The sequence below is a fragment of the Dermacentor albipictus genome, unplaced genomic scaffold (assembly GCF_038994185.2).
Source record: "Dermacentor albipictus isolate Rhodes 1998 colony unplaced genomic scaffold, USDA_Dalb.pri_finalv2 scaffold_16, whole genome shotgun sequence".
In the NCBI taxonomy this organism is placed as follows: Eukaryota; Metazoa; Arthropoda; class Arachnida; order Ixodida; family Ixodidae; genus Dermacentor; species Dermacentor albipictus.
This window is the reverse complement of record NW_027225570.1, coordinates 1,821,166-1,838,273: the sequence shown is the minus strand read 5'-3', so window position 1 is coordinate 1,838,273 and position 17,108 is coordinate 1,821,166. Positions and strand designations below refer to the sequence as shown.

Below are 17,108 nucleotides of genomic sequence, written 5' to 3'. Positions count from 1 at the left end.
ATTTATGGATACCGTGCTCTGCGGACTCAAATGGGAAATTTGCATGTGCTATTTAGACGACGTCATTATCTACGGCCGGACATTTCACGAGCACAATCAGCGCCTGTCGATCATTCTTGGCTGTATCCAGCAAGCTGGCCTTATTTTAAACTCGAAGAAATGTCATTTCGGTCAGCGCCAAGCCCTCGTACTAGGCTTTCTGGTCGACAAAGACGGCATACGACCAGACCCTGAAAAGATAGCAGCGGTTCACGACTTCCAACAGCCACAAACGGTGAAAGATCTGCGAAGCTTTTTGGGCCTTTGCTCATATTTCTAGCGCTTTATCAAGAATTTCGCACAGCTTGCCTCTCCCCTCACGTCTCTCCTTCACAAAGACACCTCATACTTGTGGACTGCAGACTGCAAGTCGGCGTTTCAGCAGCTGAAATTTTTGTTGACTTCCGGACCGGTACTGCGGCATTTTGATCCAGAGGCGTCAACTGAGCTGCACACTGACGCCAGCGGTGCGGGTGTTGTCTCTGTGCTTGTTCAACTCTGCGATGGCCGTGAGCATGTCATTGCCTATGCTAGTTGGACACTTACAGAAGCAGAGACAAACTACACCATTACTGAACTTGAATGCCTAGCAGTCGTATTCGCCATTCAGAAGATCCGTTTGTATCTACATGGCCACGCATTCACGATAGTGACACATGTACTTATCTTTATCGGGCGACCACGTTTCGCCGCCTAACAAATGTTATCACATAGCGCGGGACGCGCCTGCATGTATCCGAAGTTTCTGGAAAGTTATTGATGCTTCTATCCGCTGTCTGTTGTCGCCAAACCTTGTGTTATCTGATTTCATCGCCTGACGCGAACGGTGTAGAACTCTGTGGAAGGCACGCGGGTCCCAGCGATTAGTCTGGAACATTCGACGACTGCTCTATAAAAGCCGATGCGCTTGACCCGCTGATCAAATTTTCGCCGATCGCCGCCCGTGTTCGCCGCTATCGTTGTGCTATATGTGTAGCCTGTTTTGTGGGCACAGGTTCACCCAATAAAAGTTACTTTTGTTGTTCACAGTATTGCTACTGTGTTCTTCAACGTCACCACCACGTGACAATAGTAACTGACCATCATTCACTCTGTTGGCTGGTTGGGCTGCGTGACCCATCTGGTCGGTTGGCCCGCTAGACTTTGCGCCTTCAGGAGTACAGCTTTTCCTTTAACTACAAGAGCAGGCGCTGTCACACGAATGCTGTTTGCCTATCCCGTCTCTCTTTGCCGCACACTAAAGCTGAGGATGATGACTTCGATGACTACCTAGTTTCCATCTCTTCCGACTTTCCAGACCAGCGTACCTTCGAGAGCGAGCAACGTTGCAACCCTACCTTGAAATCTGTACGGGCAGCTGCACGTGAGCCAGCAGGAACAACATCGTTTATTTTTCGTATTGGTTTGCTGTACAAAAAAAATTACTCAGCTGATGGTCCCCATTGTTTCTAGTTGTGCCCGAAAACCTGCGCCCTGCTGTCCTTCATTCCATGCATGACGATATCACGTCCGGGCACCTTGGCTTTGCACACACACTACACCGACTTAGACAGAGATTTTTCTGGCTCAAGCTCTAGAAAACAATGAAACAGTATGTCGCCAGCTGTACTGTTTGCCAGCGCCACAAGCAAACGACGACAGCGCCAGCAGGCTATTTACAACCACTTAGGCCACCGACATTACCCTTTGAGAAAGTTAACATCGACTTGCTTGGCCCGCTCCCAAAGATGTCAGCTGGCTACCGCTGGATTATAGTATGCGTAGATTATCTTACTCGCTACACAGGAACGGCCTCACTTCCATCCGCCACTGCAGCAGATGTCTCTTCATTTTTCTTGCATCACTTTATACTCCGTCAGGGCGCTCCTCAGGTTGTCATCGGTGACCGTGGACGGCAATTCACCGCCGACGTCGTTGAAGAACTTTTATGGCTTTGTGGTTCTGTATATCGGCATTCCATTCCTTACCACCCGCAAACCAATGGCCTCACGGAGCGTACGAATCGAACCCTTACCAACATGTTATCAATGTATGTCGCTGGTGACCACAAGAATTGGGACGCCGTCTTACCTTTTGTAACGTACGCGTACAATAGTGCCAAGCATGAAGTTACTGGATATGCGCCGTTATTTTTGCTGTACGCATGCGCTCCCCAGAGCTTTCTGGACACTATTCTACCTTTATCATGCCAAGAAGATCCTTGCATCGCCCAAACTCTGTGTCGTGCTGAGGAAGCACATCGACTGGCGCATCTTAGGACATTGTCCTCACAAGGCAACAGCAAGATTCGCTATGATGCGCGGCTTTACTCCCGGTGATTATGATTGGTTGTGGACACCTGTTCGCAAAAAGGGATTGTACTGCAAGTTTCTCAACACTTACACTGGACCATTCGTTATGCTCAGCCGCTTGAGTGATGTGAACTATGTCGTCGCCAAAGTGACGGCAAGTAATCGGCGTTCACGTGCGACGCAAGTTGTTCACGTGGCCAGACTCAAGCAGTACAATCACAGGTCCCTTTAGCTCGCTCAGCGAGCTACGTCTGCCCCCGGGGAAAATGTCGCAGCACCGCACGACTGAGGCAGAGAAAGAAGAAGTAGAGTGTGCGCATGTGATCTCGGTGTACTCTGCGCCGGCTGGGCCTGAACTGTCGCTTCCATTACGGACCTCGTTTTACCCTGTAAATAAACATCATTTGTAACCATATGTTTGTCCTAAAGGCTTGTCGCCGAAATCAAAGGTGTCAAGGTACAATTCGAGATGTATGTCCGTGGCCTGTGCAGAAGTGAAGTCAGGTGCAATCATCTTCGCCAAGTCATCCGTTAGGAAACTGGAGCTGTGAGCTGCAATTGGTGCTGAGAAACCACTCTTGGCATTCAGATTTTCAATGTCGAATTTGGAAGGATTAGAAACGCTGGCCAAGAACATGCCAGCTGGAAGCACTTGAGGGCCCAGGCTGAAATTCAGAAGCGGAAAAGCAACGTTCCAGTTCAAAACACGTTGATGATTGGGCGAAAAACATATTCACCGTCGGGAATCTGTGGCTGTGCAGTCAGAGCGACGTGACAGACGCACATCTTGAAGCGAACATAAGTGCGATGGAACGGTGCTCGGAACATCGGCGACTTGAGGCAGTTCCAACTGAAGGACGCCAGTTGCGCAGTCGATGAGAGCGGAATGATGGGATAAATAGTCCAATCCAAGGATAATGTCATGAGGGTAGTTGTCGATCACAGCATAGAGAACAGAAATAGGGCGGCCGGCTATACTCATGCGCGCAGTACACATTCCAAGTACAACCAGCACACTGCCGTCGGCCACACGAAGCACTCGGGCAGCCGCTGGGTTGAGGACCTTCTTTGAATGTCTACGTAGGCTAGCACTCATCACAGTTACGTGGGCTCCATTGTCGACGAGTGCTTGGACAGGTAAGCCGTCTATTTTAAAGTCAATTACACTCCTCTTTGTGGGCACAGACAGAGTATTTGCTGCAATAGTGGGCAATGCAGCACCACCTCCGAGGGCTGCATTACTTAGTTTTCCAAAAGGGTGCGGCCAAAAGCTTCAGGGGACAAAAGGCGACGTGGCTGCGGCAAGCGGGAAGATGGGTGACATGTTTGCGGTGAGCGAGATACGTGTCTGCGCAGCAATGGTGAGTGACTGTACCACCTGTTCCTAGCAGAGTTGTCGGCGCTGTTACTCGGCAGTGGGCAAAACATTGCAGGCATTTCCATTAAAACGGCTCAGGTTGGTCGGCGTGCGAGGTGTTGAGGGCCATGAGTTGCGACAGTATCTGGCAACATGACCAATGCGGCGACAGGTGAAACATATCAGCTGGTCGTCAGCGGTTTTCCGCTCAGTCAGATTGTAACAACGCGGAGATAAGCGTCGGGGTGAAGTGAAAATAGTAGAAGCGTTCGTTCGCTCTGGGGTGGGTGACAGCACAGACAGAATGTAGGCCAAAGTTTTCAAGCTCCTGTCGAACGATGGCGTGCACAAAGGGAACTGAAAAAGGGGTAGCATCAGGGCTACGCGAACAGAAAGCTGTGGGTGCCATCGCTTCCAGTTCACGTTGGATGATTCGCACCACGTTCTCTTACGGCAACGCATGCTACTGTGTGGGCTGATCTTCACACTTTGACATTGCGGTAGTATTGGGAAGTCTGGTGAATGGGTGCAGGACGCGTCGGCTTTTAGCCGGCTCCAATTGTCAGCAATCTGATGATAGCATCAACTGTAGAGCAGCTTTTGCACATGAGCAGATTAAAGGTGTCATCAGCAATTCCCTTGAGCACATGCCCTACCTTCTCATCTTCTGTCATGTCGTGATCAGCTTTACGACAAAGTGCCAGCACGTCCTGGATATACGAAACATAAGACTCTGTGGGGGATTGGGCACGAGAGGCCAGTTTCTGCTTTGCGGAAATTTCACGGCCAGTTGGTTTGCCAAACAACTCTGTTAACCTCTCCTTGAATTGGTACCAGCTGGTCAGCTCGTCTTCATGGTTTTCGAACCACACCTTTGCTGTGCCTCTTAGGTAGAACAACAGGTTAGCTAGCATAAGCGTAAGGTCCCATCTGTTGATTCCACTCACACGTTCGTACATGGCTACCCACTCTTCAACGTCAGCGCCATCAGTCCCGCAGAAAGTTCAGGGATCCTTGGGTTGTTCAACCACTACCGAAGGGAACAGCGACGTTGCGGGCGATGTTGACGTTGAGGCACCAACAATGTTGATCCTGAGTGCTCACTGTCATTCATGCTGAGGACGGTGATGCGACATCTACTGCGGAGCTCCCTTTCCAGCCGTGGTACCCCGCACCTCCACAAATATGTTACGGGGATGTTGGGAGCATAAGACTGTATTTACAATGTATATGCAAGCAGAGTCAGTGGGGTTAAAATGCCTGACTAGTAACAACACGCAGCAGCCAGCGTCTCACGATCTTTTTCTTCCTCTCTCACTTCTTTCATCCTTCCGTAACCATATGGTACCACTTCAGTTCTTACGGCCATAGTAGTCGACCTCACTTTTGGTTTGCTCTTACATCCTTTTACCTTCGACAGCAGGGTTTTTGCCAGTGGTGTTACCATTGACTCAGGGAACACTGCCATATTAAGACGGGAAATCTGAGTGTTGCAAGTGGCAGCCTGTGCACGCACGACTTCCGGAGAGCCGATTCTAAACAGAGCATTGCTACTCCTCGTTTTACAAACTTTAATTGGGAGAAGTCATATGGCACCAAACCCTTCTGTGCCTGACGGAGGTACTGCCAGCATGGCCTTTAGTAAAGGAAATGCTTAGGTCTAAAAAATGCAGGGAGTTTTCAAGTGGAAGTTGGTGAGTAGAAGAAAGCCCTTTACTGAGTTGTCCAAAAATGGCTCAAATTCTGTCACAAGTAGTTAAATTGCCTTGTCCATTAAAAACATTAACGAGGTCATCCATACTTCTAAAAACTTTCAAAATGTTTAAAAACGCTCCCCCAAACACCTCATAAAGTGCCGTGTCTATGACAGCTAAAAAAATGTTGCACGGAAGAAGCACAATGCAAGAGCCGATGCAAATTCTACGTTTCTGCAGAAAACCCTTCGTCAAAACTGATAAAAGGGCTATTAAGATAAGTTTCTAAAAACGCTAAAAAGTCTTCCACTGAGATACCAGCTGTGTTCTGGAAGGGAGTAGTGCCATTTGCTTCAGTACACCTCTTGACCGCAACAAACAGATTTTTATACAGAATGGAGTAAAAAAGATCTTCTGCACCTACTGAAAAGGCCAGGCCTATGTCCCGGTTAGCCCTTGCACAGTCAACAACATTGTCAGAGCTTTTTGTAAAAAAGAGATCATATATAGCAAGGGTCCTCAAACTCTTTAAAATGAAGCAGCTGACTTGAACCTGCCACGTTCCACGCTCTAACGATTGTCCTGAATGGAATGCTGGGCTTGTCTTCACGGTAAAGAAGACACTTAGTGCTGTGCCCAAAGGGCCACTGATGATGCTAACTAATCTATCAGGATTAAAGAACTTGCACATTCTTACAACCTCGCTTTTTACTATGGCTTAGAGTTTATAATAGGCTTAAAATACGTCTTCAGTGCCTCAGAGGCTTTAACATCAAACATACCCTTCACGAACTTCCACTTGAAAATTTCCTGCATTCTTTAGAGCTAGGCATTTGCTTCGCTAAATGCTGGCAGTACTTCCTTCGGGCACAGAAGGGTTCGGTGCGATATGACTCTTCTCAGTCAAAGATTGTAATGAGGAGTAGTAATGCTCTGTTTAGAATCGGCTTTCCGGAATTTGTGTGTGCACATGATGCAGCTTGCAATTAGCAATCAGGTTTCCTGTCTTAAGATGGCAGGGTTCTCTGACTCAATGGTAATGCCAGTGGTGGAAACCCTCCTGCAGAAGGTAACAGGATGTAGGAGCAAAGTAAGGGTGAGGACGAATACCATGGCCGTAAGACCTGAAGTGATATTGTATGTTCACAGGGTCACTCACAACCTAAGGAAAGTGGCAGGCAGGTTTAGAGTCCCCCTTGTCTTTTCAGCCCCTTCTAAGCTGGTGCGGCTCAGCCCTCACACCTCCGGTGATCTTAAAGGAAGGTAAGGCTGTGGCAAGAACCATGGAAAGCTGTACGCCAAATGCAATGTAGGAGTTGTGTATGAAATCCCCCCAGCATGTGGGAAGTCTTACATAGGGCAGACAGTACGGTGCCTGAATTATCAAGCCAGGGACCATGAACAAAAGTTAACTATAAAGATGAATTGGCGCACTTGCCGGTGCACTGCAATGCCTGCCCCTGTCAACCACTTTTCAAGGAGATAAAGATTCTGGGGGAGAAGCCAGGACCAGACTGCACGCTAACTGATGGAGGCACATCACATAAAAAACAAAGGCCAAGACTGTGTTAGTGATACTTCTATTAGGTTGTTTCAATCGGAGATAGATGTTTTTATAAGTGTTTGCCCCACTAGGCTGATGAGTGTTCTTGTTGCTACTTCTGCGCATGTTACATTTGTCTCTATGTTGCTACATGTTACCATGAATAAATAAGTTGAAAGTTACCACCCATGTTGTCTTTTTGTGTTTGCTTCCCTTGTCCTGGTCTTTATTAGCGGTCAATATGATATGCAGTAAACACCAACTAGGCCAAACTCAAGTTCTACTGAAATGTCTGTGACATGATTTCAGCTCCCGAAATAGCTTCTGCTGGATTCAGGTAGCAAAAGCATATAGCCTTAGAGATTTCCTGCTACTACATGGCATCTGTGATGTATTTTTTGCTTCTGTAATTCAATCAATCAATCAGTCAATCAATCAATCAATCAATCAATCATTTTATTTCCTTAAAGAAGGAGGAGTAAAGGACTAAAAGCTTGGACAGCTTGACGAGGTCCCGACCCCTTGTAAGTTGGCATAACAGCAAGATGACAGCCAGTCATACACAAGAAATGAAAAAAAAAGCATCACAATGTAACGGGTAATACAGAGTGAAACAAGACGGCAAGAAATAATCAACACTCATAAATAACAGTTCAAGCAGCCAGTGAAAGCATAGCCTTTGAAATCTGTTACATTGCTGGGTTCGAGTTTGCAGGTTCGATTCAGTCCACGGTGGCCAAATTTTAGAGGGCCCCTCACCAGGCCTCATAGCAAATTTTTGTTATGCACTGGAAGTTATGTGTCCTCTAAGGAGCGTTCTGCTGCAAAAATTTTTCAAATCAGCTCATTAATAGCCGAGATAAAAATATTTCATTGACGCGAACCTATGATTTGAGGAGGTGAGCTCCACTGCCAAGCAAAAGACTCGCTCCACTTGCCCTGTCTCTGGCCTCTGGAAGCAAAATTCCTTCTTTGCGTTCTCTCATACCAAACCTCTTACGAAAAGGGTTCTACTCAAATTGAGGACGACGCAACGAGCTATAGGCAGGTTGCGAACGTAGTTCCCGCGCCTACTAGGGCGCCCCTCGCGGCGGCGAGCGCAGAACCGGCAGGATACGACCGGCCCGCTTGCGTTCGGAAAGCCTGTATGTGCACTGTTTCGCGTGTAGCTGTTGCCTTTTCTGAGCAATGCCGAAGTGCAACCCGAGCTGTTGAGTAGTGGGCTGCAACAGCACATACACCAACTCACGAGAAACAAAGTTTTACAGGTTTCCAAGCCGACCGTATGAAGCAGAACGGCGTCAACACTGGATAGCGCTCGTCCGATGGCATATATAGCTGTTTTATGTTCCGGCGCTATGCCAAGTGCGTTATAACGCTGAATTCTTTGCTTTTACAGCAATGATGGCAGCAACGGGACACCTACAGTAAGTGGCGTAGCTAGGTCGTCTGGCACCCGGGGCCCATAGGTCTTCGGTCCCTCCCCCCCCCTCCCCCGGGTTTATTGGAGGAAGGCGAGGATATCAACAATTTCTGTGTGTCGCCAGACGTATATGCCCCCCCCCCCTCCCCACTGGCCCCTTGCACCCGGAGCCCACGACCCCCACCCCCCTGCTACGCCACTGCCTGCAGTGCGTACCAGGATATGCATCAAAGTAGTTTGTTCCTACACTGTACGCAGTAAAGCCGTGGAACTCTTTCCCAATCCTCTCCCATTCAAACAGCGCTAGGGCTTGCTGAGAGATTTGAGGAGGGGTTGCAGCCGGCTGAGCTGGCATACACTCTTCTGTGCCCATGGCAGCATATCAACGAAGGTGCAGATGATATCACAAAATTTTTGACAACGTGGTTTATCGGAATCTCCTTTGCACGCACTGAAAAATCGCCACATAAAAGTATCGCACTTCCAATAACTTGGGCGAAAATATTTTCCCAGCGTAGTCTAACACAACTGGTAAGTTCATTCCCTTTTTTTTGTGTTTGGGGAGAGCAACGTTAGAATACCTCTGGTAGGTTTTACGAGTCGTTCATACGCCCCACGTTCTTGGATGAGATGTTTCGGATTCGTATTTGCCGTCATGTATGTACAGGGAAACTACCGCGGCGTCCTTGCACTTCCCTGCGATGCCAGCACGGCAATCGCAGCTCCCCGCTAGGATTTGTCTGCTGTCGCCGATCTTCAAGAATCAATTTCACCTGCATTTTCATGCGTCCACACCGTAGATAACGAAGTAAATTACGCTGAGCTTCACGCATCTCGCTGGTGCATTATTTTTCGTTTGCGGAATAAACCTAGCAGTCACTTCCGATCAGTGCGAGTTCAACACTTCCCTCACGTTGTAGACGCGCCCCACTTCAAATAGACGACTTCCTTTCCCTAAATTCCTTTCACGAAAAAAGCTAAAAAGATCTCGTAATTCCCCGAAACCCGGTTAAAATTAATATCGGCACGCTGTTTCGCGCCATCGCTATCGTGTGACAGGACGCCAAACACGCAGTGCGGGCTACTGACGCCGTGAGTAATCCTACCACATTCGCGCAACTATTCGTCAGATGGCGCTAGGGGTCGGAAAGACGGGGCGCCGCCTAGCACTTGCAACCTGCCCATGGAAAGAAGAATGATAGGTGTAACGTTAAGGGATAAGAAAAGAGCAGATTGGGTGAGGGAACAAACGCGAGTTAATGACATCTTAGTTGAAATCAAGAAAAAGAAATGGGCATGGGCAGGACATGTAATGAGGAGGGAAGATAACCAATGGTCATTAAGGGTTACGGACTGGATCCCAAGGGAAGGGAAGCGTAGCAGGGGGCGGCAGAAAGTTAGGTGGGCGGATGAGATTAAGAAGTTTGCAGGCACGGCATGGCCACAATTAGTACATGACCGGGGTAGTTGGAGAAATATGGGAGAGGCCTTTGCCCTGCAGTGGGCGTAACCAGGCTGATGATGATGATGATGATACCAAACCTCGAGGATTGCATGACGCATATGTCACGGGCCCCGCCTTCGTTTCTTTTTTTTTTTTTCTTTTATTGACAGTATTGCACAGAACCTGTTCTGATTGTCTGGCTTCGCGCAGCGAACAATTTTGCACGCTGTACACAAGGACACATGACTAGCGGTATAATTCAGTGCTACACGAATACTGAGGCAAAACAAGCTGATCGCAGAGCATGACCACACACTGGAACACGGTAGAAAATGGTACAGCTTCGGCACCTGTGCAGCTGACTCCACGACCGTGAGAACAAGCAGACGAAGCAGAAGTATATCTCTCTTGCTTCAGTGCGAAGTAAATCAAAGAACACATAGACATTCTGTTTGTGTGCTTTATTATTTCTCTAAACTTCAATTCGCCAATTCAAGCAACAGATCATACAAATAACCGATGTCGCCTTGAATAATTTTCAAATCACGTGTCACCACAAGCAACGTCACACTGTGGATGCGAGTATGTATGCACAGGGACATGAGTACGTCACCATCTGGCTTGAAGCGCGGTCGCCGTGAAGAAAAGGGAAAACGGTGTTTGGATTGAAATTTCAGACCTTTCTGTGCCACATAGCAATGTAATTCTTTGCAAACATGATCGTTAGCCCACATTGTATGCTCTGCACTTGTCAGCTCAAAATTGCCACACCTGGTGAGGGACCTTTTAATGGGCATGTAATGCAAAAAACACTCCTGTACTTAGATATAGGTGCATGCTAACGAACCCCAGGTTGTCACAATTATAATCACGAGTCTCCACTATGGCATGCCTCATGATTACATCATAGTTTGGCATGTTAAATACAAGAATATAATTTAATGTGTCCCAGTGACAAGTTGGGGGGCAGTGTATGTAGGGGCTCATAATCGACCTTTCCGCAGTTATGGATAGTTTGAGTGCACTTGCTCCATGTTGCATAATTAATGGCTTCAAGTGGATGATTCAATATTCTGCTACTTTTCCATAAGCATGTTTCTAAGTGCAATTGAACTTGTCTATGTAATGTAATTAAATATTGCCAGTTGCTGCAGGGAGAAAAATTGTGCAATGCTATAGTGGGTTTGTACAAATATTAAAATGTGCATAATTGGCTTCTTATGTTGCCAGGATATGTCAGTTACTCGTTTTGCATTGAAAAAATAACTCGGATTATGTGTCTGGTAGAGTGCAAACAAAAATATAAAAAGAATTATGAACCTCTAGAATTTCCAACTATGTTTTTGTTTCATATTAGCTCATGAACCCATGTCTCAACTTACATATGTCCTAGGCATGCCTATTTACGTATAGCCAGTGGACGTTCAAAACAGGATGTCCCCCGAACATCCTGATCGGATGTCCAGAGTACATCCAAGCAGGATATGGACATTTCTTCTACTTCCTATGCACGTTCGTGACGGATATCCGGATGGATGAAGATTAAGACTCATGGCAGACGTCTCATGGATATCCGTAGTTGCTTGCGATGGCAACGATGATGGGCCATGCAGCTGGTGAAGAGTCAAAAGCCGATGCTGTATAGCCCTCTTATGTCTTTTAAGTACTCTTTATTTATCTCTATGCAGCATACTGCTTGGTGTTACAAGTGTTCTAGCTTGCACAAGTCACTGAAGCTGTACATACTCTGCGGCCCTGCTTGGGGTTAGGTTAGTGGATGTGGTCACTCGAGTCTCTGTGGCCGGAGCAGGCGAAAGTGGTGCTGGCATATTGGCAGTTGTAAGCAGAAACTGATTTGGTTCACTGTGGTGGGGCAGAGCAAATGTCCAAAATCTAAAACGTGGCAGCCCCATTGACAAGCGCATATATTGTTGCACAGGGGAGGGTTCCTGTGGCCCAACTACACTGGACTGGCAGCCCCTGAGTGCCAGCAGCTATGCTGTTGGCCTGCTGTCTGGAGCCCTGGCAATGCGTGACATCCGACAGCCCGCACAGGACGTGCTCCACGTGGAGTCAAGTGACAGGCCGCTGCACCGGATTCTTTTCTGCCCAGACATGTGAGTCTCATCTGCTGACAGTGGCATGGCAATGTGCTTATTAAACTCTGTCAGTAGTAAATGTACAGGGAGCTGCAAAAGCTTATGGACTGCAGGATTTGAGAAAGCATTTTATTTCTAAGCAGTTTATGACCATAGCCAGTAAATGTATGCAACACTGTGGTGTCCTCATGTACTAAGCATACAGGCTGTAAATTTCAATACCAGGCTCCTTACAAAGGCTGTAGAGGTATTTCTCAGATCCTGTGGTCCTTAAGCTTTTTCAGTTTACTGTACGTACAAAGAATGTTTGGAGGGGGGAATGCAGAGTATGCCTGTTGCACTACAGTGCAAAGATGCTTGGGCTGTCTTAACTCTTTTTTTTTTTTCTCTATTGACAGTATCGTAATGGTCATTATTTTCTTCTTTCTTTTTAACGTGGACCTTTTGTGTTGCTGTATGCTTCATGCTTTTTCTATTTATTTTCTGCACTTAGTAGCTAAGTTGAACTTCATTCTTCTCCATATTATTTCTACCTTGAGGATTCAGTTAAATAAATATCCTGTTCAGTATATGAAACATATATTAAATGCAAATTATTTGTACTTAGGCATTTTAAAATTATGGATGGTTTTAGTGTTATCTTCTGAGTACTTGTGTGAAATCAGTGTCAAATCATTAATCATGCTCATTATAAGGCAGACATGTGAAGACTGACACCTGTAATAAACACTTTTTAATGTTCAGTGTACAGTGCGTCTAAAGGACATTAATGCTCTGTTAGTGTCCTTTAGTGTTAGTGTCCAAACCCACAACCTTCGCATTTCGCGAAGGTTGTGGGTTCGGTTCCCACCTGCGGCAAGTTGCTTCTTCATCCACTTTAATTTCCATTAATTTATTGTTTCTTTGTTTCGTTTATTAAGCACAAGTAATTTCCCCTATGTTGTCCTTGGTGACAGTGTTTGTTGGCTTCTTATAATATGACAAATAAACATCGGGCCCCTCGGTTAACCCCCTTTCTTCTCGTTTATTAAAGGACACTAAGCAACATTAAAAGTAACTAATGCATAAAATGCCAGAACCAGTAGGTTTACTTACTGTTGTCAAAAGGTTTCATCAATTACTGCATTACTGCAACACTAGGCCTAAATACCCAGACAGGTGGATATGTGCAAACATATGTTCTGTAAATAACGCGTCATTAATTATTGTATAAAGATGTGTTTTAGTGATCAGTACCAACAATCAATAAGCGTTGTATAATCATGTTACTCATGCTCCTGACTTTGCTCCTATCATTGTAATCCCCCCTCTCACAATGCTTCGATGCTTGGAGCCTGTGAGGCGACTTAAATGAATGAATGAATGAATGAATGAATGAATGAATGAATGAATGAATGAATGAATGAATGAATGAATGAATGAATGAATAGGAATGCCAGGTCTACTCCACCTCTCTGGCTAGAACCATGTGCTTGTTCGCACTCAGCTATTTTGCTCAAGGTTGTCATTCTTTTTTTATGCATGCTTTTGTAAAACCATGTTCCGATGCACTACCTGCCTGCTTTGTTAAGAATAAATGAGAAGTTTGGGCCGTCTGCAGTAATGCCAGACAAAATGTGTGTAATTTGGGGGAATGTAATGGTGCCACTATCTCTCACTGCAACAAAAAGTGTATGCTACTTTGTTTTGTCCTAACGATGACAGACAGTGCCGGCATTTTTTGGGGTGACTGTCATTGAGTGGATTGTACCGTATTTACTCAGTTCTAATGCCCTCGTTTGTAATGCACACCCATTTGCCATGTGTGACCTAAAAAAAGAAAAGTCCATTACAGTACCGCGCACCTGCCTCTTTCATACAGAAGCGCAGCTTTCTCTCATTTGGAAAAACAAAGATTTACTCCTGTAGTGTTGGGCCTTCGCAACAAATGGCACTGCCGACGTGACCCAGGTCACATGCGACTGATGGCGCCACAGCAGTCTTGTATATTAGTAACCCGCCGTGGTTGCTCAGTGGCTATGGTGTTGGGCTGCTGAGCACGAGGTCGCGGGATCGAATCCCGGCCACGGCGGCTGCATTTCGATGGGGGCGAAATGCGAAAACACCCGTGTACTTAGATTGAGGTGCACATTAAAGAACCCCGGGTGGTCGAAATTTCCGGAGTCCTCCACTACAGCGTGCCTCATAATCAGAAAGTGGTTTTGGCACATTAAACCCCATAAATTAATTAATTAAATTGTATATAAGTAATGTTCACCGGAATAAAGGTTGTTATCAGCATGGATCCGGCAGTGGTGCAGCCTCCGTGTCGCTGGGCTAGCAACATGACACTCTGGCGACGAGGATATTTTCCACCGGGGTTTCGCCAACGACCCCATTCTTTGACACCCCTGGCACACTGTCTGTACCATTGCCCCGCTAGATACGCCTATTCGAGACATTTTTATTGGCATCCGGAGCGACCAAACTATCCACACCCCGCCGCCAAGCTCTTTTGCAGCACGGTCTGGGGACCAAAGGACAGCTAATTTTCAACACGCTTCCGCCGAGTACGCTGCAAACCAAGATAGAGCAACGGAGTGCCGCAGCCGCTGCCACGCTCACATCACATGGAGCCGCCGTCACGGAAACCGCCACAACTGCCGGGACGCAGACGCTGCCGCACGACACAACCGCAGAAGCCCCATGCTTACCTGATGAGTACGACGTGGCCCTCGAGATGCTAACAACGCATTTCGCCACCCCTTGCAACATTCACCTGCAGCGCCATCGATTCCGTGAGTGTCACCAACTGCAGGAGCAGCCTGTCACGGACTTCGCGAGTTGGCAGCTCTTTGCAATTTCGCCACTCAAGCTGACGAAAATGTGTGTGAGCGGTTTGTAGCCCGTGTCTTGTGCCCGTGGCTCCGGGAAAGATTGCTGCTCGAGGGTGACAAACTGATGTTCGATCACGCTGTGCAGATAGCACTTCTGCGTGAGCGGACCCAGTGCGAATCCTAGGCCTTCACCAATACAGTGCACCGAATTTATCAGCAGTTACGGGACCATCTAACCAGACAGGGCCGACTAGAGGATCACCCCGATAGCGGCACATGCCCCCCCCCCCCGAGTCACCGCCACTTCAGCTCATGCACGCACACCACATCCGTGCCTGATCTTAATGCTGTTGCTGCCGTTCCCCCGGACACCAGAACTGCAACTGTCTGCGGAAAGTGCGGCGCTGCAAGTTGCTTGCCATCAGCATGTCCCGCTCACAGTTGCACATGCTTTGCCTGCGGATGCCGCGGTCACTTTCGGAGAGCTTGTCGAAGCTCCCACCGCGCACGAGAATAGCACTCTGCCGAGGTCCACAAAATCGCACCGGAAGAAGATGCTGCAAGTGTCATTAGCATTTTGGCGGTCCGGATGGAAAAGCACACAGGCGTCTACATCGATGTCAAGGCTGCACCTGTTACCGCGACGACGTATGTGCATGCCATGACGTTCCTGGGTGACACAGGCTCGCCCGTGTTCATTATGAGGGAGCATCTATTCCAGAGCCTATTTAGCCACGAAGCACAGCTGACAAGTTCCTACCTCACGCTGTTGGACTTCTCACACAGGAAAATTCCCATTCTCGGGGTATTTCACGCTCAAGTCTGGTACAAAGGGAAAGCAGCCATGATAACATTTCATGTTATGCCATGTGGGACACCTCACCTCGGCCTGAATGCGGTTCAAGCCCTCAACCTTCGCATTATCGGAAAAGAAAAAGAATTGTGCCGCCGCCACCTATCCACGGAGGGACATGCAGAAGTTCCCGCCATGAGCCCCGGTTTGCAACCTCGAAACGCCACACCACAAGCAGCGCTAGGCCCTCCTAAATTTGGTATGCCGCCAATACCATGATCATGTTTGGCCATTTGTTTTTGCCTGGCTTGGGACTTGTCAAAGGCGTGCAACATAAGGTCACGATGAAAAACTTGGTCACGCTGGTCTCGTAGAAGCTAAGGCCCCTACCATTCTCTGTCCGCCAGTCGGTCTCCAACGAGATCAAGAAGCTACTTGCAGCAGATGTTATCGAGAGAATTAACGCCTCCGAGTGGGTCTCTCCAATTGTAGCAGCTCGCAAGGCAGACGGTAGCATTCGACTGTGCATCGATCTATGAGACCCTAACAGAGCTGTAGTAGCAGACAGCTTTCCTTTGCCTCAGATGGAGGAACGGCTCCATGCCCTCAACGGAGCACGCTGCTTCTCCAGGGTGGACCTGGCAGCAGTGGCGTGAGCCACTGCAGCAGTGGCAGCAGCAAAATGGCAGCAGTGGCGTGAGCAGCACTGGATCATCCGCATGGACTGACAGCAATATCTTTTTGCTGCAGGTTCGGTAATCAGTTCGTTCTGATCATCCGTCTTCTATCTACATCCTGGGCCTACCTGCCACGTGCGGTCAAGTTTCGCCCTTCGGCCGCTACCCCCGAGCAAAGCGCTGACCACAAGACGACACGTGCGGACTGTTCCTAGCTGCTGGTTTGCTGAAGCATTTTGACGTCATCAGCGAAAAGGCTACAAATACCGGGACCTTGTTGGACACCGACCAAATGGCAGCAGTGGCGTGAGCAGCACTGGATCATCCGCATGGACTGACAGCAATATCTTTTTGCTGCAGGTTCGGTAATCAGTTCGTTCTGATCATCCGTCTTCTATCTACATCCTGGGCCTACCTGCCACGTGCGGTCAAGTTTCGCCCTTCGGCCGCTACCCCGAGCAAAGCGCTGACCACAAGACGACACGTGCGGACTGTTCCTAGCTGCTGGTTTGCTGAAGCATTTTGACGTCATCAGCGAAAAGGCTACAAATACCGGGACCTTGTTGGACACCGACCAAATGGCAGCAGTGGCGTGAGCAGCACTGGATCATCCGCATGGACTGACAGCAATATCTTTTTGCTGCAGGTTGGTGACATCTGTTTACTCCTTTGTAACTTCGTCACTACACTTGAAATTGTGCCACGCCACTGCTTCCATACGATAGCATACCAGTGTTTGTTGTAACTTACTGTTTGTTATCATGGCAAAAATAAGCAAAGAATTGGTATCTGCCCTTGAGGACCTGAAGAAAGAAATTAGGATCGACCTCAAGAATTTGAAAGATTCTCTGGAACGAGACTTTCGAAATGAACTCAGAGAAATAAAAGCTAATCTAAAGGTTACTGATGACAAATTTGATGAGATGGTAACT

General features: G+C 47.6%; 1 protein-coding gene across 2 annotated transcripts in view; it reads left to right on the top strand.

Moving 5' to 3' along the window:
* Positions 1-17,108, top strand: part of LOC135899650 (methylosome protein WDR77-like) — a 225,214-nt gene that overhangs the window by 171,145 nt on the left and 36,961 nt on the right. For both annotated transcript variants that reach the window (XM_065428958.1, XM_065428957.1), the window contains one exon: positions 11,731-11,908. In XM_065428958.1, coding sequence (XP_065285030.1) covers positions 11,731-11,908 — 178 coding nt within the window. The remainder of the gene's footprint in view (positions 1-11,730; positions 11,909-17,108) is intronic.